The 22871-nt window shown below is 34.8% G+C and overlaps 2 protein-coding genes and 1 pseudogene across 2 annotated transcripts; all 3 read right to left on the bottom strand.

Annotated features, from left to right (window-relative positions):
- Window positions 1–916: 916 nt before the first annotated feature.
- Window positions 917–1306, bottom strand: LOC122585583. Its single transcript, XM_043757707.1, has one exon. It carries the CDS (start codon window positions 1304–1306, stop codon window positions 917–919), a length of 390 nt encoding a protein of 129 aa, XP_043613642.1.
- Window positions 1307–8009: 6703 nt separating this feature from the next.
- LOC122599823 (receptor like protein kinase S.2-like) lies at window positions 8010–11615 on the bottom strand. Its single transcript, XM_043772414.1, has 6 exons — window positions 10477–11615; window positions 10129–10280; window positions 9835–10045; window positions 9411–9642; window positions 8719–8863; window positions 8010–8472 (listed from the first exon to the last, which is right to left on the bottom strand). The coding sequence occupies exons 1-6, from the start codon at window positions 11525–11527 to the stop codon at window positions 8170–8172; spliced, it is 2094 nt and encodes a 697-aa protein (XP_043628349.1). The 5' UTR covers window positions 11528–11615; the 3' UTR covers window positions 8010–8169.
- A 4737-nt stretch (window positions 11616–16352) lies between these two features.
- LOC122585535 lies at window positions 16353–22763 on the bottom strand (annotated as a pseudogene).
- Between the last annotated feature and the right edge of the window lie 108 nt (window positions 22764–22871).

The following is a 22871-nucleotide window of genomic DNA, read 5'->3' as shown; positions in this document are numbered from 1 at the left end:
TTTGTCTTCACTTGACAATAAGACGAAGTTTGTTACGTTACAAGCCACACCGAATAACAGCCTCTGACTAACAGACGTCATGATAAAGGGGACCAATTTCTGGATCCTTCCTTAAGTTCCTATAAATACCCCAAACTAATCTTGAAGAGAGACCAATGAAAAATACACACAAACACCTCTCAAATACACTTGGTGGCGTGAAGCAACTGTGATACTTCACACCAATTGGGAACCGCCAACAAGTCTAAACATTTCATTATTATTTCTTACACCAAATCAATCCACAATAATTTAAGTGTAACTTTACCCTTAAACATTTGATTTTTCATATTGTATGAATTTTCGACAGAGTCATTTCACACTTTATTTCTTTGGAATTGTGGGGGAGATTTCGTTGGACATAAATGTGCTATTTGGTTCTGAACCCCTCATAAATTAAAGTTTTTTTTAAAGTATATATATATATATATATATAGGTTTAAGGTAAAATAAAACAAGTATTAAGGTAAAACGAATAAAACAATAGGTTTTCTTTACTGAAAATCACCGTGCATCATAAAAATCATCGTGCATCAATTGCTTTGTGAATCTTCGTGAATCAATTTAAGCATTATCTAATGGTCAAGATCTTGTCTTATTTGTTTTACATTAGTATTTGTTTTACAATACCTAATCCCTATATATGATGCAGAAAAATCGGAGAGAGAGAGAGAATTGTTACAATCAAAGCTGAAAATGTATATTAGCTCATGACGGGTATTTAACAAACCCAGAAACGGTTACAACAACTATTTGGAAATATTACAAACTACCCCCTAACTATTATTATTCTACAATTAATGCTATTTCTTTATTTCGTTTATTTATTTTACAAAACTAGTGTATCAAATACCCCTTCCTTAAGAACTTTTTGTCCTCAAAAAGCGAAATTGGGATAACGAGTCTGGATCTCTTCTGCAAATTCCCATGAAGCATCTAAAATGGGAAGGCCCTCCCAATGGATAAGAACCTTCACTGCAGCTTTGTTGCCTTTCTTCTCTATTTTTCTATCTAAAATAGATCTTGGTTGGAGGGACCATTTCTTGGTTTGAGGTAATGGAATAACTGGCAGATTGGAACCATGTGCCTGTTTAAGAAAAGAGACATGAAATGTATGATGCATTTGAGCCTTAGGAGGTAAAGCCAACTTGTATGCAACTTTCCCAATCCTCTGCAGGAATGAGCCAAAATATTTTGGAAAAAGCTTCCCTTTATGGTGTTTCTTCAAAGATTGTTGTGCAAAGGGGTAAAGTTTGACCAAAACCATATCTCCTTCTCGAAATTCTCTGTTTATCAGCCAATTGTTTCATCCTATTTCTTGCAGCTTGCAGATTCAATTTAAGTTTTTGAATCATGTTCTCTCTGTTTCTATGCAAATCTTCAACTGCAGCTATGGCAGTGTCTGCAGGAATATAAGGTAGATGGATAGGAGGTTTAATACCAAATAGAGCTTCATGAGGAGACATTTGGATTGATGAATGCCATGTAGAATTATACCACCATTGAGCTAAAGGTAGCCACTGGACCCACTGTAATGGATCCTACATGAACATGCTCCTGAGGTAAGCTTCTAAACATCTATTTAACACTTCAGTTTGTCCATCTGATTGTGGGTGATATGCAGAGGACATGGAAAGTGTTATTCCTTGTAATCTCATAAACTCTTGCCAGAATTTGCTCATGAAAATAGGATCTCTGTCAGACACAATATTAACTGGATTTCCATGTAATTTAAAGATATTGTCCAGAAAAGCCCTGGCCACAGAAGCAACTGTATAAGGATGTTGCAGGGGTAGGAAATGGCCATACTTGGTGAGCCTGTTAATTACCACCAAAATTGTGTCCTTTCCATGAACTTTAGGAAATCCAGAGATGAAATCTAATGAAATATCTGTGAAAATGGATTGAGGAACTGGTAGAGGTTGCATCAAGCCTGGGTAAGAAACATTCTCATATTTAGACCTTTGACATTCCGAGCACTCCTTAATGAATTTCTGCACATCTTTATTGCAACCCTTCCAATAAAACAAATCCTTTATTCTCTTTAAAGTAGGTACTACACCAGAATGTCCTCCTGCTGCTGAAGAATGACAAAACTTCGTTATTTCACTCCTTAATTCCAAATCCTTCACAATCCACAGTTTGTTTTTCCTCTTCAAAATCTCTCCATCACATGTCCTGTTCTTAACTGCATGACCTTGCTCAATTTTCTTGATTAATATTTGAGCCTCTGGGTGAGTTGACCAAGATTGTTTGAGACTCTGGTGATCAGTCTTAATGATGAAATGGGTTGAAGATAGATAGTGGTGCCATTGTTTGACGGCCATAATAATGGCAAGAAGCTCTCTTTCATATACAGACAGTGATTGTTGTCTTGCAGATTAGGCCTTACTGATGAATGCAATTGGATGACCCTCTTGCATCAATACTGCTCCCAACCCTTTTGCTGAAGCATTTGTTTCAACAACAAATGTTTTGGAGAAATTGGGTAAACTTAGGACTAGAGGGTGAGTTAAAGCCTCTTTCATGTCTTCAAAGGCTAATTGAGCAGTTGCAGACCATTGAAATCCATCTTTCTTTAATAGCTCAGTTAAGGGTTTAGCCTTCAATCCATAATTTTTGATGAAACTCCTGTAATAACCTCTGAGCCCCAAAAATCCTCTTAATTGCTTTACAGTTGTTGGAATTGGCCATTGTTTAATGGCTAATAGGATCAGTGGACACTCCTGCTGCGGTAATTACATGCCCTAAATACTCCACTTTTGTGCCAGCAAAAGAACATTTTGACTGCTTTGCTTTGAGAGAATTTTTTCTCATTAATTGCAAAACCAACTCCAAATCTTTGAGGTGTTGCTGCAAATCTTGACTGTAGACTAAGATATCATAAAAAAAAAAAAAAACCTAATGCACACTTCCTCATTACCTCCTTAAAAGTCAAATTCATGAGGGCTTAGAAAGTTGCAGGGGCATTGGTTAGTCCAAATGGTAGTACTAAGAATTCAAAATGACCCTGATGAGTTTTGAAATCAGTTTTATGCACATCATCTTCAAACATCCTTATTTGATGATATCCAGACCTCATATCCAACTTGGAAAAATATTTGGCTCCATCTAATTCATCCAATAATTCCTCTATCAAAGGAATTGGATAGACATCCTTCACAGTGTTCTCATTCAATTTCCTATAGTCTATACACATTCTCCATGAACCATCTTTTTTCTTAACCAAAACCACTGGTGCATCAAAATAACTAGTGCTATGTCTAATTACCCCTGAATCCAAGCGTTCCCGTGTCATCTTTTCTATTACATCTTTCTGTGCCCTAGGGTACCTATAAGGTTTCAAATTGAGATTTGACTTTTCATCTTTCAATATTATCTTGTGATCACAATCTCTTGAAGGTGGCAACCCAGTAGATATTGCAAACACATCTGCATATTTTTCTAATAATGTCTGCAATTCTTCATCATTAGTGAACTCAGTCAAGGTTGGCTTATGCAGTAGGTGATCACTGGTGGTATCATGTAATGTGCATAATTGTGCCTGCACCACATTCTTATTGTTTTGCAGCAGAGATGACATCTTTTCCATAGAACATAAATGTACTCCATGTTGTACTACCCCTTTCAATTGGAATTGTTGACCCCCCACATTGAATTTCATAGTAAAATGTTTGAAATTCCTTATGATATCATTAAGGGTTTCCAACCATTATACTCCCAACACTATGTCATAGTTATTAAGTTCTATGCATAACATGTCAGCAGTGTACCAATTACCTTGCATACACCATTGAAAATCCTTACAGATCTTCACACAATCCATCTTATTTCCATTAGCCACAGTAATAGTCACATTGGGAATTTCCAGTAAAAGACATCTTAATTTCTCTGCCAACAATTTACTCATGAAATTGTGAGTAGATCCCCCATCAACCGGAATGTGTAAATTCTTGGTTCCTATTGTTCCCACAATTTGCATTGTGGAATACGATGGGATGCCCGTGATGGCATTTAGAGAAATCTGTGGCTCTCCCGGCATTCTAAAAGAGGTGGTTGCTAAACTAAGATCCTCCACTTCATTTTCCATCTCTTCCTCTACTTCCACCAAAAATAATTGTCTCTTTCCCTTACACACCCTACTATGTCCTTGGACAAATTTTTCATTACACTAAAAACATTCCCCTTTGGCTTTTTTATCCTCCAAAAAATTATTATTTACCTCTCTTGGTACAATGGCATTAGGTGGGACAGAGTTGATTGGTGTGGCCAATAAATGAGTTTTCCCATTGTTACCAAAACTAGAGAATTTAGGAGTAGAATTGACATTCCTGATACTAGAAGCATAATTCCCCATATGTGACTTCCCTAACATTTTATTGGCTTGATCTTGTATCTTAGCTAAAGAATAAGCATGTCTTAGTGTTTTGGGTTTGAACATTTTCAAGTAACATTTAATTTCAGGCTTAAGTCCTTCAACAAAAATACTAACAACATACTTTTCACAAAGAGTTACCTTGTTCAGTAGTCTGTCGAATTGATCACAGTAAGCATCCAATTCCCTTCTTGAGTTAAAGCTTTAAGTGCTCCCATGGCGTCTTCCATGTGTATTGTACTGAATCTGGCCATGGCTGATTGTGAATATTCATCCCAAGTTGTGGACTCCATAGTCTTTCCACTTGATTTCATGTAACCTTGATGCCAAGATAATGCTCTGCCCGTCATATGTATAGCAGCATAACGGATTTTGGAAGTTTCAGGTGTGGCATCAATATTAAAGAAATGATCACACTTGTAAATCCAATCTTCCACATCATCTCCCTCGAATTTAGGAAACTCAATTTTGGTGAAACGGTTATGATTAACGCGGTTTTCATCGGTTAGGGTTAGCAATTGACCGGAATTCTGCATCGATATGATTTTATCTTGTGAAAGGTTAAGTTCTTTGGTTAACCGCTCTACTTCAGAAGTTTCGCGAGTTTGAACCATTGTTAATTGGAAAAGAAAATGAAATTTTATTTAAAGAAGAGAATTTCGTCGGAATTTATGGAAAGAATTGCCGGAGAAGATGACTTCCACCGGAAAAATTGATCGGAATCCGAGCTTTACCAGAAACGGTTATGGCTCTGATACCAAAATGAAGCAGAAAAATCGGAGGAGAGAGAGAGAGAGAGAGAGAGAGAGAGAGAGAGAGAGAGAGAGAGAGAATTGTTACAATCAAAGCTGAAAATGTATATTAGCTCATGATAGGAATTTAACAAACCCAGAAACAGTTACAACGACTATTTGGAAATATTACAAAATACCCCCTAACTATTATTATTCTACAATTAATGTTATTTCTTTATTTCCTTTATTTATTTTACAAAACTAGTGTATCAATATATATATATATACTTGATTTTTTTTACCTGCACGATGTGCGACTGTAGTAGTTCAAGATAAATGTAAAATTGAATGATTGAACCAAACTATCTACCCTATTAAAAAAAAAACAAATCATCTTGTAATAATCTTTAAAACCTAAGATTACTTTTGAGATTAATTATAATATATAAAAAAAAACATCATATTAATAACAAAAATAATATTTTTGAATTAGAATATGAAAAAATTATCATGATGTTGTAAGAATCTTTAAAACCCAAATTCCCTTACACATAACATTGTTAGGTAGGTTATAACATTCAATATGATTAATAATATATTAGCACAGTACCCGTACAAATGTGACAATGGTTGTGGCGGAGATGGTGTGGTAGTGGGGGCGATTGTTTGTGGTGGAGGCGATGTCGAGTGGTGTAGATTCTTGATGTAAAATTAAATTATTTAAATGGTTAATGGGGCTGTATTTTAAAGATAAATGATTGATAATGTAATTTAATAATTAATGTTAAGGGATAGTGTATGTGAAAAAGATAGTATATGTGTAGATATGATAACGGGTGCTAGATGAAAATATTACATTATTTTAAACACTTCCAAAAATAAAATGCTACTTTTTTTTATAATATAACTAGTCTTGTACCCGCGCGATGCGGCGGGACATATGAAAAAAACGTTGGTTAAGTAGCTGTACCGTGTTATTACATGAATGTATAATTCAACTCAAGTGTTTCTTAGTCCGGCTCGCCGTTGTTGTTTTAGAGTGAGCGTTTTTTATGTTGATTGATTATTAAATTCAGTAACGCATGTGTGTTTTTTTGGTATACTATGCGAACAACGGAAGAGAAGGGACACGCGTAAGTTTTTTTTCAGGGTATTTTTGAAATTTTAGGGATAAAGTGTTTGATAGTAGTATAGATTAAAAGGGTAAATTAGGGATTTTAAAGGTAGAGTGTTAAATTTGTTAGGGGTAGTTTGTTTATATAGATAGTATAGATATAGAAGTATAAATAAAGGTCAAAATAGTTTTTTGCAAATTCATAAATCTTCCATTATAGAAAGGTTCTAGGGACGAAATTAAGAGAAAGAGAATATATACCTTAAAAACTTGTTATTATTATTGTGTTAACATTAAACAATCCTTTTATTTGGTTTTATAGCGGCTGGAATAACAAACCAATTTATTTGGTTCTTTGATTTTGGTTTCGAACATTGAGGAAAGAAAAGGCCAAAGGATTTATATATATTAAATATATTTAAGTTTAAGTTATTTAACATACTATATCAATAAATTTATTAAATATATACTGTCAAGTAATATAAGATTAACAATATCTTTGTCTAAATTGTTTTTATATATCTATATCTATATTATATTATATTATGTTATGTTATATATTATATTATATTAAAAAGATAAATAAGTATTGTGAAAAAATATAGAGATGACACGTACGAAAAATCCTACGTGGCAAAGTCTAAATATTTTTTTGGATTGAGGTGGAGGGCTTCATAAAGCTAGGATTCCTACTGTTTCATTATATATATATATATATATATATGTAAGTTTTAGGTAAAATAAAACAAGTATTAATGTAAAACAAATAAAACAATAGGTTTTTCTACAGTGATAATCACCGTGCATCATAAAAATCATCATACATCAATTGCTTCGTGAATCTTCGTGCATCAGTTTAACCATGATCTAAGGGTCAATATCTTATCTTATTTGTTTTACTTTAATACTTGTTTTACAATATCCAACCCATATATATATATATATATATAGATATATGCATTATTGTAAAATCTAAAAAAATATATTTTCATGCATTTTTTGTCATGTTTAGTTTTTGTTGACAACCGATGATATAATTTTTTTTTGATACAATTTATAAAACTTAAATATTCAATTATAGATAGCCGTAAATATTGTATTTAACGTGCAATAATATCTTTTTGAACATCAATTTTTGACAAAATATAAACTTATATCTCATTAAACAATTATATCATGAAAACCGACTTATAATATCTCATACTCCTTTCGTCCAACCAAATATGTTTTGAATTTTCAAAGTTTTTTTTTATAAACTTTGACCATAAATACTTTGATTTGTGACATACTCCGTATAATATTTGATGACATTTATATGAATTGATTAAGTTTTAAATGTATTTTTTATTAATATAATTTTCATCAAATATTATATAACACAAATTAAAATATTTAAGATCAAAGTTTATAATTAAAGAATTTGAAAATTTAAAATAGGACATATTTAATAACTTTATTTAATATATAAAATATTTTATACATAAGTTGTATGGGTTGTGCTCTCATCCCTTTTTAAATATAAAAAAATACTCTATGAAAGATAAAAATACTACTTCTAGCATTATTTAAGTTATTACTAAAAATAGACTTAAACGGTTTCTTACCCCCTTATAACTATATACCTCTGCACCCCGTCATATATATATATATATATTTTTTTCCCGTTTACCTCTTTTTCTTGTAATCTCCTGGAAACATACACCCCATCTGCAAGTTATAATTTATTATTTCAATTTTGATGAACATTCTTGTATGTAATTCAGATTCATTAGAGTACCTATTGACCTACACATGATATGACTTTCGTTGAACACGAGTCTATACAAAATTTGATCCATTAGCAGTTGCCAATATTATGGTATTTTAAGAAACATAGTTACTATAATTTGCATAACTCAATGCACTATCTATCTAGGGTATAAATCTGATAAGGATTCTTCAACTTCACCAGTATCGTAGTCGTCAACTTGGGAATTAGTACATTCTGAGCGCTTTCTTATCATCCTTGATCGCATTTGCGCCACAGGGAGAGTGAGAGATGAGTTACTATGCAACATGCCCACAACTTCCTCCATTGTTGGCCTATCCACTGCATTTGCTTGAACACACAATAACCCAATCTCGATGAACGTGGACATCAAACTTGAATCCATATTAATTCTAGGATCAACTACATTCATAGGTGTTCCTTCCAGCCAATTTCTCCACACCTACAACAATTCAGCACGACTATAACTATACTCCCACCATTTTTTCTTTTATTTTTCAAATTTAATAAGCTATTCATTCCATTCTCCAATATTTTTTATGACCCTATGATCTCTAGCTTCTACATTTCTTCTAAAACTAAGAGAAATATTTAGAGGGAGTACTGGTTTAATTTGAAACCGTAAGAATCCATTTATAATATATTCTGAATAAAAGTTATATAAGTGTATATTTTGGCATATACTTACATATTCATAAAGATGCTTGGTTTTGGAAAGTTGATTGAGAGTGCTACGACCACTTATAGTTTCCAAAAGTGACACACCAAAACTAAAGACATCGTCTTTTGTTGACAGATGTGAAGTCCTTCGATACCCTGGTGCAATGCATCCCCTGTCGTGTGTGCATTATTAGAGTTCCGAAAAGAAGACCAGAGTGGCAATATGAATGTACATGGAAGCTGTTAAAATGGAGTACTGCAATTTCGCTTTAATTTAGAAACTGAAAACAATCACTAAAGAGATTCCCAAACAGAAGGGGATAAATTGCTTTAAAATACCTATCCGCCTTATGCAACAATCGACATCCGGTCTAAATCTTATAACGAAAACCACGACCACATTTAAAAAACACACGTAATATATTCCAAAAAGCAGTCTCCACAATGAACACAAAAGGAAAAATGACAGTTTTATAGAGGGAGGTGATTCGTACATAACAAAAACTATTTCATACAGCACAATAAGTACTTTAATATGTTGTACCGGTATACTATAGTTTTGTGGTGTACAAATCATCTTCCTTATATATATATATATATATATATATATAGGGGTGAGATAAATTGAGTCCAGCTTAATTTGAGTCAAAAAAAGTCAATGTAACTTAAGTTGGACTCTTATCTTTTTCCTACATATATGGAATATATTCTTATGCTTACAAGGTACCGTGAACAGCATTATCAAGCATACAGTCAGTCTTGTTGATTGGACTCGCCAGCCCAAAACCGGAAAGTTTGGGTGCCATACTTTCATTTAAGAGAATTTTTTCAGGTTTTACATCACCATGTATGATACGAACAGGAGCATGCTTGTGAAGGTAAACAAGTACCCGAGCAACACCTAGAATTATTTTGAACCGTATATTCCAGTCCAAAAGAGTACACATGGGATCTGCGTAGCACATCACAAAACAAACGTTTATCAGAGTGAAATCTCATCCAGTTTATATAAGGTTTAGATTAAATTAAGAAGATACATTAACAGCATTGATTGTTTCCTCTCAATATCTGTCAAAGTTCCCAAGAGTAGTTGCATATGCTTTCAAAGTTCAAAGTAATTGATTATTAAATCATTCATTCATACCAAATATCAAGCGATCCAGGCTTGCATGCGGTGTAAACTCATACACGAGGAACATTTTTGTTCCTTCAATGCAATATCCAAGCAACTTGACCAAATTTTCATGTTCAAAGTTTATAAGTATGGATACTTCACGCATATAGTACTTGATATATGATGGAGTACTGAGAGAAGTTTCGGCAATTGCTATAGCCTGTCCATTTTGTAGCCTTCCCTGAAAGGGGAATAAAGTCAGAGTTTCTAATATACAACTGGAAAACTTATAAAACAAATGAGAAAACACATGATCATGAATACCTTGTACATGGTATCATATCGATTAAGTAAAACCGTATTAGCTTTAGAGAAGGTATCGGTTGCAACACTGATGGTATCAAAATCAAACCGTCGAAATATCTGGTTATCACCTTGAATAGTGTCAAGGTATAACTCCAAGGATTTTAGACTAACTGCTAGTACATGTTTAACAAAATATAAAAGAACAAATTGTTAGATATGGCTATGATAGAAGAATGGTAAGATCCCTAGAAATAGTAATATATATCCACCGCACAGTATTCATAAATTAATACGAGTCTAAGAAAATGGAATATTGACACATTTCATCTGCTAATTATAAACGTAGAAAACTAAATAGCATCGTACCTGAGTTTTCCACATTAGATGGAAAGACAGACATAGACACCTTTTTAGCAAATACTGTCAGGCCTACAGGCTGCAATGCACTATTGACCTTCATCTGTAAAGCTAAGATAGACTTGAGACTCACAACAACCTCAGCCATTGTAGGACGGTGCTTCGGATGGCTATGCACACACCGCTCTGCTAACCGACTAAACTCCTTCAAACATTTGGGTGATATTATCCCCCTCATATTGAAATCAATTATTTGCTTTAACCTACCTTGTTTAATAGAATCTTGAGCCCAACTTGCTAAACCCCATTGATCTTCATCAAGACTTCTATCTACTGCTCGTTTCCCACACAGGACTTCAAATAGTACTACCCCAAAGGCATAAACATCAGACTTTCTCGTCAGCTTACCTGTTTGAAAGTAAACCGGATCCAGATATCCAAATGTGCCTTTCACCAAAGTATTGACATAGGTAGATGGCTGGTTTATTGGACTTATTTTGGACAACCCAAAGTCAGAAATCTTAGCTTCCCAATTGTAATCTAGCAAAATGTTTGAGCTTTTGACATCACGATGTATAACACCATGCTTAATACCTGTACCAGTGTGAAGATAATCTAACCCGCGAGCAGCCCCTATGCTTATTTTGAGTCGTCTAATCCAAGGGAGAGAACTTAGACGTTTGTGGAGATGATCTTCAAAGGTTCCGTGAGGCATATACTCATAAACAAGGATCATTTCTTGTCCATCATCGCAGTAACCAATCAAAGATACCAAATGGCAGTGCCTTAACTTACTGAGCATCTCAACCTCAGCCCAAAACTCCAGTGCTCCTTGATTAGAGGTTGATTCCAGCCGCTTTATTGCAATTTCTAAAAGACTTCCCCCATGAGTGATGGTTCCCCTGTATACCTTGCCAAACCCCCCACGGCCAATCACCAATGACTCGTCGAAGTTTTGGGTTGCTAGCTGTATCTCGGAAAAAGTAAGCTGGCGGCCCAGTCGTGATGACTTGGAGGATTCAGCTTTGTGACCTCCAGCAAGGAACATGGTTATAGACATCCACTAAGAAAAGAATGTGGATAGTATCTCAATTATATAATATGACCACAGTTCTAGATATGAACTTTCTTATTTGCTTGTTCATAGTCGTGGCTTGTGACATGTAAGCATAAGCTAATAAGCAGAAGCAGATAACTAGTTGCAACTTTAATTATTGGTACAAAACTAGCTGCTAGCTTATTTCACCTTACTATAAGATTTGAAATAAAAGGAGTATTTTTCTTCATTAAAATAATTAATAGTGTTCATATGCTTATAACAGGAAATAGTATAAAAGCAAAAAACATATATTGGTGGTTGATATCTCAAAAGTTATTGTTATTGGGGTCAAGTCAAATATTGGTGGTCGGGAGTTGGGACACATTTTCTAGGAAATCTTGGGTTGTGTTTACCTTAATTTCCATCATTGACTCATCATATAAAAATCTTCAAGTTGAACAAGTTCATGTGTGAACAGGGAGGATTTAGCATGGGACAATTGTCCCCCTTTAAATTTGGTACAAATATAAAAAAAATATATTATTTAAAAGTATATATGGAATTTTACCTCTAAAAAGTATGACGGGATACTTAATCATGAAGGATTTACGTTTCGAAGTAGTAAATATATAACAGTTAAAGGTAATTATAATACAAAGTTTGATCTCCAAAAATAATCGCAGAAAGGTATTGTAGAGGGGGATGAAGAAGACGAAATATTGGTCTAGAAAGAGATTGGATATTTAAATATCTTGTCTTTTTGTATCTTATTTATAACTCACCCTTATTGTTTAATCATTGGTACACTTTTTCCCTTTGGCTTCATAATTTATATATTTATAGCTTTTAAACAAAATTAAATCAAATTGTAATCATTCTCTTATCATATTATATATTTTTATTTTTATTGATAAATTCAAATTAGACATATATTAATCAAACTTTTTATCTTGCTATTGAAAGATTATTTATGGTAGTTTAATAAGTGCACTTTTTGACGAACTTGTTCAAAGCATCGAAAAACTCAAGACCGACTATACAAAAGAATAAGACATATGAGTATATGACTATAAAGTTTGCCCCCTCGCAATATATTTCCTGGCTCCGTCTCTGTGTGTGAACATTGTTCGGCCGGTTGTCTATTTTCTTACTTAAAATATCCAAATTAAGCACGCTTAATTAACTTAAAATATCCAAATTAAGCAAGGTTAGGGGTTTCCAGTTGCCTCTTTTCATACTTGAAAATATCCAAATTAAGCACGCTTAATTAGCTTAAGCAAGGTTAGGGGCTTATCGCATTAGGGGATTTAAAAAGTTTGGCTCAAAAACTCTATTCAAATATAATGGAAATGAATTAGGAATTTTCCATATTAACCTAACATGTCATCAAATTCCTCTAGAATTTTTTAATCTTTAAAAGTCATGTGTGATTATTTGTATAAATTACACACCTTTTTGGGTTTACATTTCAGCATATATATAATAACTCTTTACTCTTAAATTAATATATGAGTTTATTTCGAGCAGTTAAAAGAGTTGTTGGAAATTCTTTTAAAAACTTGTAAAATATGGATTGAGATTTTTTAAACTTGAAAACCTTAAAAGCTGGTAAAATTTAATCAAATAAAATTGCTTGATATTTCATAAATTTGATCTAAAGAATAATAGTTTCATTTGTTAGGAACAACCCTTAGCCGTAGCACAACAAAAGAAATTATGAAGAAGATAAAACAAAAAATAAGAGATAAACGACACAAGAATTTAACGTGGTTCGGCCCCACTTGGGAGCTTAATCCACCCGCTGCAAACTAGGAATTTTATTGATGCTCTGAACCACATTATAATTACAATGAGAGGTATATTCATAGAACAACTAGGGTTTCTGGAGTGTTGAACAAAAAAGGGCCCTAATGGGCTTTCTAATCAATAACCAGCCTAAAGGCCTTCATACCCAACAATCTCCCACTTGAAGGACTTGCGAAAAAAATTCAGCCTGCTATTCAAGCAAACAACATCGTGATCAAATTGTAACTCCAGTAATCTTTAGATAACAGAATTCCTTCAAGCCTCCATTTCCAAGAACAAACTAAAACAAAAACGGAAGTTTCCTATGTCTTCAGTTCTCCATGAAGAAGCTAAGATTTCAATAAAAACAGATAGGAAGAAAAGTCTTCACAAGTCAAGCTCCAAAGAACAAACAAAACTTCAATCCATGCATCCCAAGAGTACCTAGTTGCAGCGGCCCTTTTCACCAGTAACCTGAAAGACCCATTGAAGTTGGAAACCGCTCCAATACAGTCAAGACACATGGCAAAGACCACCAATGACGCATCCTCAATCTCAACCAGCTCCCACTTATTTGATATACCGGCTCGAGAGACTCCAGAGGAACAACAACACTTTCCACTAGAGGCAACATCACTAGAGAAATTTCATTCGGAAACCTGGTCTTCAGAAATCCTCAAAATTCCAACGTCGATTTCAACAAATGTCAAACACTTCTCGTGCTTCCACTGTTACAAAATCTCGTTTTAGTTCAAACCTCCGAATACGCTCAAACAGATTACCTGAAAGTCCTTGAGTCCTCTACCATGAACCAGAGTATAACTCTTGAATCTGCGAGCCAAAGCTTTTCTCCGAAAGTTGGTTCAGTTCTTCCGGTAGTGCAATAATCTGCAAACTCCAAAAGTCTAATCAACACATTCACCGATGGTTCAGTACAGTGGGTAACATTAAATAAAGCAAAACTAGAATCTGTAACAATAGTCTTCACTGCCTTCCAATGAGCCCCCAATACATCAACCTAGACACATTTTCATAAGCAGAATTTTATCAACCTCAGACGACTCTAAAATCCCGATGCAACCCCACAAGTCAACTACGCACAGCTCTCACTGTCCCTGTTATTCCAACATATGCTAAACAAGACTTCATGAGACGAACCTCCACTCGTATGAAAACCTTGACCTCGTACAGTACAAAGATCCATTGAAAATATCGAACCAATAAAAGAAGAGAAAAGACTCAAGATATCGAACAGTAGGTAAAACAACCGCTAGTTCCATGACTTTGAACTCTTTTTTTTCACTCGTGTCAACACTAGCAACCCCGGAACAGAAATATTCAAAAACAAAGCACTCCTAACCGGCAAGCTCTATTTTCTTCAAAAAAACAGAACCAAATCCAACATAAATCCAAACCATTCCAAAAGACCTATATATACCCGTTCAAACAAAGGCTTAACCTTAATCAACCTAACACCTTGTTTCAATGGGCGGACTTCAAACAATGGTACTAATCTTCTTTTCCTATTCTAATCGATCAAGGTAATATCACAACATCAAACTTAGTAACAACCACCCCGCAGAAACACTGAACTAAACCTCTGATCAATGACGAACAAGAATGTTACGGTGGTAACCAATCTATAACACCAAATAACCCCAAAAAACAAAAACCGTAGCAGATATTCAAGCTGCGGCGACCGTCAATAGCAAAGACAGCTACAACAACGGCGGCGGGCGGTTAACAGTTGTGAAACAGTGACGGAACAGCAACAACTGCAAACAACAGTTGATAACATGATAAACGACACATGATATTTAAAATAACCTAGTTGCAGCTGAAACAAATAGTAACAGCTCTATTGGTCTAATGTAAAAAACGGTGAACAAGAGAAAGTTTAAACCAAACCCTAAGCGCGAATAACCAACAACCACGAACAAAGACAATTGTATCAAACATAACTTAAGCTCTAATACCACTTGTTAGGAACAACCCTTAGCCGTAGCAAAGCGGAAGCAATTAAGAAGAAGGTAAAACAGAAAATAAGAGATAAACGACACACGATTTTAACGTGGTTCGGCCCCAGTTGGGGGGCCTAATCTACCGGCTGCAACTAGGTTCTTTTGATAAGCTCTAAACCATAAGATTACAATTACAATGAAAGGTATATTTATAGGAGAAGCTAGGATTTCTGAGTGTTGAACAAGAAAAGGCCCTAATGGGCTTTTTAATCGATAACCGGCGTAAAGGCCTTCACACCCAACATCATTTTCATAAATGGGAGTTCTTTAAAAGACCTTTTGTTGGCTCCCAGAAGTTTAATATACCGAAACATTTTTAGTTAGAGATGGTAACCGGGACAGTTATTATTAAGAAGAAACTGTTGTAACATACCGTATGTACATGTGGTAAACATTTAGCTAAGTTGTTTCACATTGCTACTATCCAAACATAAAATAATCTCATCCAACTTTGGTAACTCCTTATATGGTGTCGAGAAATCAAAATTCTTAGGATCTTCATTGAAAGAATAGTAGTCTATGCTAATTAATTCGTAACAATCACTCAAACTCAGCCAATTAAGGTTAGTACAATATTCTCCCACTGATGAGGGCAGGACTTGTATCCCAACTTTATACAAACGTAACTTCACCAAGTTATCCAGGTTTGCTTCAATCTTTGGAAACTCAATAAGTGCTTTGCATTTTAAAATTTCAAGAATCTTTAGTTTGTCCATCTTAACAATGGTTGGAAACCTTGTAAGCTTCTCACAGCGGCTTACATATACATGAATAAGACTTGAATGATTTCCAAGTGATTGATGAATCTCTTCTAAACTTTCACATTTATGAAGTGTCAACTTATGAAGACATTGAAGTCCACCAATATCAAGAGTCCTGACTAGTGCTTTCATGTCAAAGAGTTCCATCTCCTTTAAACATGGTAGATACTGGTGCATACACAAGTCAAATTAACCCAAATATTAGCTAATAGTAGTGTTAAATCTATTATATGTAACTTTTCAAAACAAAAATCTATTATATGTATGGCTATAAACAGATGGAAATAAACTTCTAATACATTAATCACATATGTACATCTCATACACATATTATAATGTCCATGCCTCAAGTGACCTACATTTTATATAAAGAGTGGAGGTTGAAAGGCAACTCTTTCCTATCCATTTTGCTTAGAGAGTTATATATATGCTCATGCAATGCCAAATAGTTTTTTTCTTCCCATGTTTGGTTTGTGTTGTCCCTTCAATTATTATGTGAAGGGCAACCTAATAGAGAGTAGAACTTTGTAGTCTATTGTTGAGTACAACGGTTTCGATAACATATATCTACAAAACACTCAATAGGTATTAATAAAAAGAACAATTGAAGTACCTTGTAACCCTTCCAAAGTTCTTTTTGCAAGCTGAATGTCATTATTAACACAACAAGCTTTCTTGGTTGAAGACTTTTAGGGAATGGACTTGGAGGATAATTAGTCCAATTCATATACCTCAACTCATCTGAAAGAAAACTTGGCCCTTCAACAAACGATGTAGTAGTAGTCACTTTAAGGCATCTTAGTTTCTTCATGTGTGAGACAATCATTATGAAGTTGGATGATTTAATGCGAGTCCAATCACGTAGTATGGCTTCAATCTTATCATTTTCCTGCAATAAAGATGGATTTGAAGTCTCATATCGATATGTGTGTATCATTAAGTGTAAATCTTGAAAAGTTAGTATAATATTTACCGTTGTTGCATTCATGGAACATATGTCTTTTATATCTTTCTTCCGCCAAAGCCTGCTATGTTTTTCCGGATTGTTGGGATGTTCTCCTCTAACAATGTGGTGTCCCATTTCTTGAACTAGGTCATGCATATCAAAAATGCCATCCTTTGAAACAGTTATGAGAGCCTTTTGTTTCAACACTTTTATCCCTATGCTAGGGTGAAACCCACAAGCATCAAGCATCACCCTTGCATCTTCTATTTTCCTTCTTCGATGGAAACATGCAATATCCAAGAATAGCTCTTTCTCCACAGGTTTAAGTCCATCGTAGCTGATTTTGAGCTTTTCCACAATATCTATTTCTGGATGTTCTTTTAGTCTAGCGAGTGCACTAATCCACTCATCGTTGTCTTTTCCATATAGAAAAGCCCCTAAGATTTTAATTGCTAACGGGAGGCCATTAACATAAGAAATCACAAGTAAAGAAAGATTGTTGTAATCTTCTACAGGATAATGCTCTTGAAAAGCATGTCTCTTAAAGAGCTTAATAGCCTCGTCATATGATAATAAACAAACAGGACAAACCTCGTCTACCCTGTGGGATTTTAGCACTTGTTCATCCCTAATTGTAATTATTATTCGACTCCCATTACCAAACCAATTATGGCATCCAGCTAAAGCCTCTAGTTGCTCGAGGTGATTGACATCATCAAGAATAATCAACACATTCCTACGACATAAATTACTCTTAATCCTGTGTTTTCCTAATTCAACACTCTCAACTTTAATATTTTTGTTGAAAACAGTCGAGAGAACTTTTTCTTGCAGACTTTTTAAACCATACTGTTGTCTGCATTCCTCCCGGATATTTTCAACAAAGCAGCAAGCATCAAAACCAGCACAAAGTTTCATGTAAAGAGAAGTTGCAAGGGTGGTCCTACCGCCACCCCCGAGACCCCATATCCCAACCATTCCCACACCACCTGATCCAATTCTTAACTTGGATTTCAAATCTTTTAATCGAGTTTCCATTCCAACATGCTCTTCGTCCTCAACCGCTAGATCCAAGGATGACAATTTATCTAAAATCGAATCAACAATCTCTTAAATACATCTTGCTTCATGCCTAAACATTGAAAATATACTTTCTCATTCAAAATAATGTATGAACTCAAATACAATGAAGATCGAAAAGCTTACCCATTGGCGACGTGCTTGGGTTCCCATCCAGCGATATTACTTGCATCAACAAGTCCTTTTCTCCATGGTTCAATTTTGTTCTTGTTTTTAGACAACTTGTGTAATCTGGCAAAAGCTTTACCAAATTTTCCTTTTTGTTTTCTCACATCCGAGGGATCCAGATCATAAAATACGGGAATAACGATTTGGCCTCTATCCTCCTCCTTACACTTCATAATATATGAAAGCTCATCCAAACACCATGAAGAATCGGCATATTTTTCAGAGAATATAACCAGAGCAATATGTGATTTACGGATAGCCCTTTTCAGAGCTGGTCTGGCCGATGGTTTCACCCTGGTCGAGGGTCACATCGTCCTTGTAAGTGAGTATTCCATGTTGGTCAAGAGCAGAGTAGAGATGGTCTACAAAAGTCTTGCGAGTATCTTCGCCTGTAAAACTAAGAAACACATCGTACTTCCACGACCGACAAGTAGATGAAGCTGATGATGATGCGTCTGGGATAACATTGGGTACAACACCACCACCACCGTTACTGTCTGGTGAGCGACCGCGTGAAAACACCTTGGTAGCTGCTATCAATAACAATAATAATGTTATTGTAAGTATAATAACCACTACCGTAACTCCCGTCGTTGTTATAAATTCTGTCATCAAGGAAAGAAAAGAGCAAAAAAGAACTGATTAAATTGCTTTTGATTTAATTTTGTGAATAATGAATTGACATGATTTCTTTCAATTCACTTTCTGCTTTCTCAAGAAAGTCAACGCCCGATCATGAAACGTTTTTAACTGGTCGATAAATGATAATAATAGTGAAAAGATGATAGATAGGTGAATATCAAATTCAGAGAAGAAAAAAAAAGATGGATGATGTGTTTTTTGAAGTAGGGGTAGTTAGATTTGCAGATGAAATGAGATTTGAAGGAGGTCTATGAATATATATGTTAGAAGTTGAACAATTACTTTCTCGATGCCTTGTTTTCTATTAAAAAGGTTTCATTATTAAATAAAGTTTGCGGTCGATAGGCTGACTTTGTTATGCTTTTTGACAACTTATGCGAGGGTTCGAATCATCACACTTTATGTTTTTTATTTTTCATTTTATATACTTGATCCATATCTCATCTTCAACTTATATTAAACTTTGTAAAGTTATTTAAACTATTTCCATCTTTGTTTTCTTTTTATTTTATAATCTCTTTTGATTTAGGACGATTATGTTTTACTTTTTTTTTATTAAGTGTGGTTGGAGGGTTGTTTTGAGCAGTTAATTAAGGGCTTGTATTGAATTTCGCAAGGGTTCTAAGTGTAATTGTTAGGTCAATATAAACCCTCCACCACTCCACATTTTGTAACCTTTTGCACAATATTAATCATAGTTCTAATACCTACATTCCCTCCAATACCTACTTTCCTTCATTTCTCTAAAACGTTCTCTACACTATTTAGCATACTTTACAATTGGTACCAGAGCCTAAGGCGCAAAATCCGGACCTATTTTTCTTCATTTTTGCAATTTTCAGTTTTTCACTGTTGAAATACCGGTTTTCCTACCGGTATTCCTACCGGTTTTCATCCTTTTCCCTGAATTTCTGTTCTAATACCGGTATTCCTACCGGTTTCATCCTTTTCTCATACCGGTATTCCAACCGGTTTTCATTATATTCAAAAACGTACCTGGTTTACACCAAAACCGGTATTTGTTCTTATTTTCATCATTTTCCAATTCGAATCTCTGCCAAATTTTTCTTACGAAAACCGGTATTCGTTCTTCTTTTACTAAAACCGGCATTTGTTCCTTATTCTACACTAATACCGGTTTTCCTTCACATTTCATTAATTCTTCACTAATACCGGCTTTTGCTTGAATACTGGTATTAGTTCATAAAAACTCATATTTAACTTAACACATCCCTTTGCAAAACCCATTTGGTATCATGAAAACAACACCTACCTTCATCGATTGACTTGTTCCATGGCTGATTGTTTACTGTTTTTGTGTGAGTTATTAGTGTGTTCATCTGTTTGATTGAGTGTTACCAAGATGCGGTGTTGTTTAAGAAAAGGAGAAAGTTTTTGAGAAATCATTTGAGATCCAGAGAGAAAAGAATTTTGTTTTCTCTTTAAGTGAATTTGTAATGTGTTATGTGAGAGAAGACATACATACATTGTCTTATGATTTTTTTTTTTTTTAGGATAAAGCGTGTTATATTTTTGAGTTGAGTACAACTGGTTTCACGTTCTTTAGATACGCGTGAGAGAGAGAGAGAGAGAGAGAGAAAGATAGATAACTTGTGCTAGCAAAGGATAGTACACGCGTGCTTAATGTCAAGAGAATTGTGACCGTTCATTTCATTGTGCTGTCAAAGCTTGAGTGGGTTGATACGTTGTGAGCTGTCTACATTTGCATAGTGTTTTGTTCCACACATTTCAAAATTGATCAAAATTCCATTTACTTTTAAGTTGGCAGGTTTCACGTGATAGTATTTCTTTTACCTTTAGTCAAATACAAGTTACAATTGAATTCATTTTGGACTAAGGTTTTATAAGTGGGCCGAAATTTTACATAAGTTTGTTGGGCTAATAATTTTCAATTGGGCTGAGTTATTTAGTTGGCTGACTAGTGTTTATTGGGCTGCCATTATCATTGAATTCCAAAATGACGAATCATGCATCGCAAGACATTTTTACAAATGATCCCATTTTGAGAGAACTTTTTTCATACACGGCTACAAAACCTACTTTTGATCAAGAGAAACGCCATAAACATATGATATGTTCATGTTGTTCAACTACAATGATTCAACCTCATATCACTCCTTGCATTGCAAAGATTTACTCAACCAAACAACATGCTTTTAACAAATTCCAACATCACTCGCCCACCAATTCAAAGATTCACTCTTCGAGCAAGGACTCCTCTTCATCCAATTCCATCGTCTGTAGAAACATGCAATATCCAAAAATAACTCTTTCTCCACATCTTCAAGTCCATCATAGCTGATTTTTAGCTTTTCCAGAATATCCATTTCTGGATTCAATTTTAGACTATCCAATGCACTAAGCCACTCAGCCTTGTCTTTGTCATACAAAAAACAACCTAAAACAATCAGGGCTAAGGGAAGCCCAGCAGCATAAGTAACAACTTCTTGTGAAAGCACCTCATAATCTTGTATAGGGTTTTTCGCATTATACGCACACTTTTTAAAGAGACTGGCAGCTTCTTCATGTGACAATAAACTGATAGGCGAACCGCGGTCTCGTTTACAAATGTGAGCAAATGTTGATCTCTAGTTGTAATAAAAATGCGGCTCCCATCACCAAACCATTTACGACATCCAGCTAACACCTTGAGTTGGTCAGGATGATCAACATCATCAAGAACAATCAGTACTTTTCTATTACATAACATTTGTTTAATCTTATCTGTTCCTAATTCAACACTCTCAACTTGCATTTGTTTGCCAAATATAGTAGAGAAAATTTTTTCTTGCAGACCTTTTAAACCATGTTTTTGGGTTTCTTCCCGTATATTTTCAAGAAAGCAACAGCCATCAAAATGGGGAGAAAATTTCTTGTAAAGAGAAGTAGCAAGAGTGGTCTTACCACCACCTCCAAGCCCCCATATCCCAACCGTTCGCACACCACCTGACCCAATTCGTAACTGTAATTTCAACTGTTCCAGTCGAATTCCCATTCCAACAAGGTTTTCGTCCTCAACTATTGAATCTGATGATGACAGTTTATCTAAAATGGAATCAACAATCTCTTGGATACACCTCGCTTCATGCTTACACATGAGTAATATATATTTTTTCACACTCGTAATATAATTATTGAGTTGAAATGATTAACACAAACACAAAGACAATGATCGAAAAGATTACCCGTTAGCGAAGTGCTTGGGTTCCCATCCAGCGATATTACTTGCATCAACAAGTGCTTTTCTCCATGGTTCAATTTTGTTCTTGTTTTTAGACAACTTGTGTAATTTGGCAAAAGCTTTACCAAATTTTCCTTTTTGTTTTCTCACATCCGAGGGATCCAGATCATAAAATACGGGAATAACGATTTGGCCCCTATCCTTCTCCTTGCACTTCATAATATATGAAAGCTCATCCAAACACCATGAAGAATCGGCATATTTTTCAGAGAATATAACCAGAGCAATATGTGATTTACGGATAGCCCTTTTCAGAGTTGGTCCGGCCGATGGTTTCACCCCGGTCGTGGGTCACATCGTCCTTGTAAGTGAGTATTCCATGTTGGTCAAGAGCAGAGTAGAGATGGTCTACAAAAGTCTTGCGAGTATCTTCGCCTCTAAAACTAAGAAACACATCATACTTCCACGACCGACAAGTAGATGAAGCTGATGATGCGTCTGGGATAACACTGGGTACAACACCACCACCGTTACTGTCTTGTGAGCGACCGCGTGAAAACACCTTGGTAGCTGCTATCAATAACAATAATAATGTTGTTGTAAGTATAATAACCACTGCCGTAACTCCCGCCGTTGTTATAAATTCTGTCATCAAGGAAAGAAAAGAGCAAAAAAAAACTGATTAAATTGCTTTTGATTTAATTTTGTGAATAATGAATTGACATGATTTCTTTCAATTCACTTTCTGCTTTCTCAAGAA

This window comes from Erigeron canadensis, chromosome 1 (assembly GCF_010389155.1).
Source record: "Erigeron canadensis isolate Cc75 chromosome 1, C_canadensis_v1, whole genome shotgun sequence".
Taxonomy (NCBI): domain Eukaryota; kingdom Viridiplantae; phylum Streptophyta; class Magnoliopsida; order Asterales; family Asteraceae; genus Erigeron; species Erigeron canadensis.
Note: the sequence above shows the minus strand (reverse complement) of the source record. Positions and strands in the feature narration are given on the sequence as shown.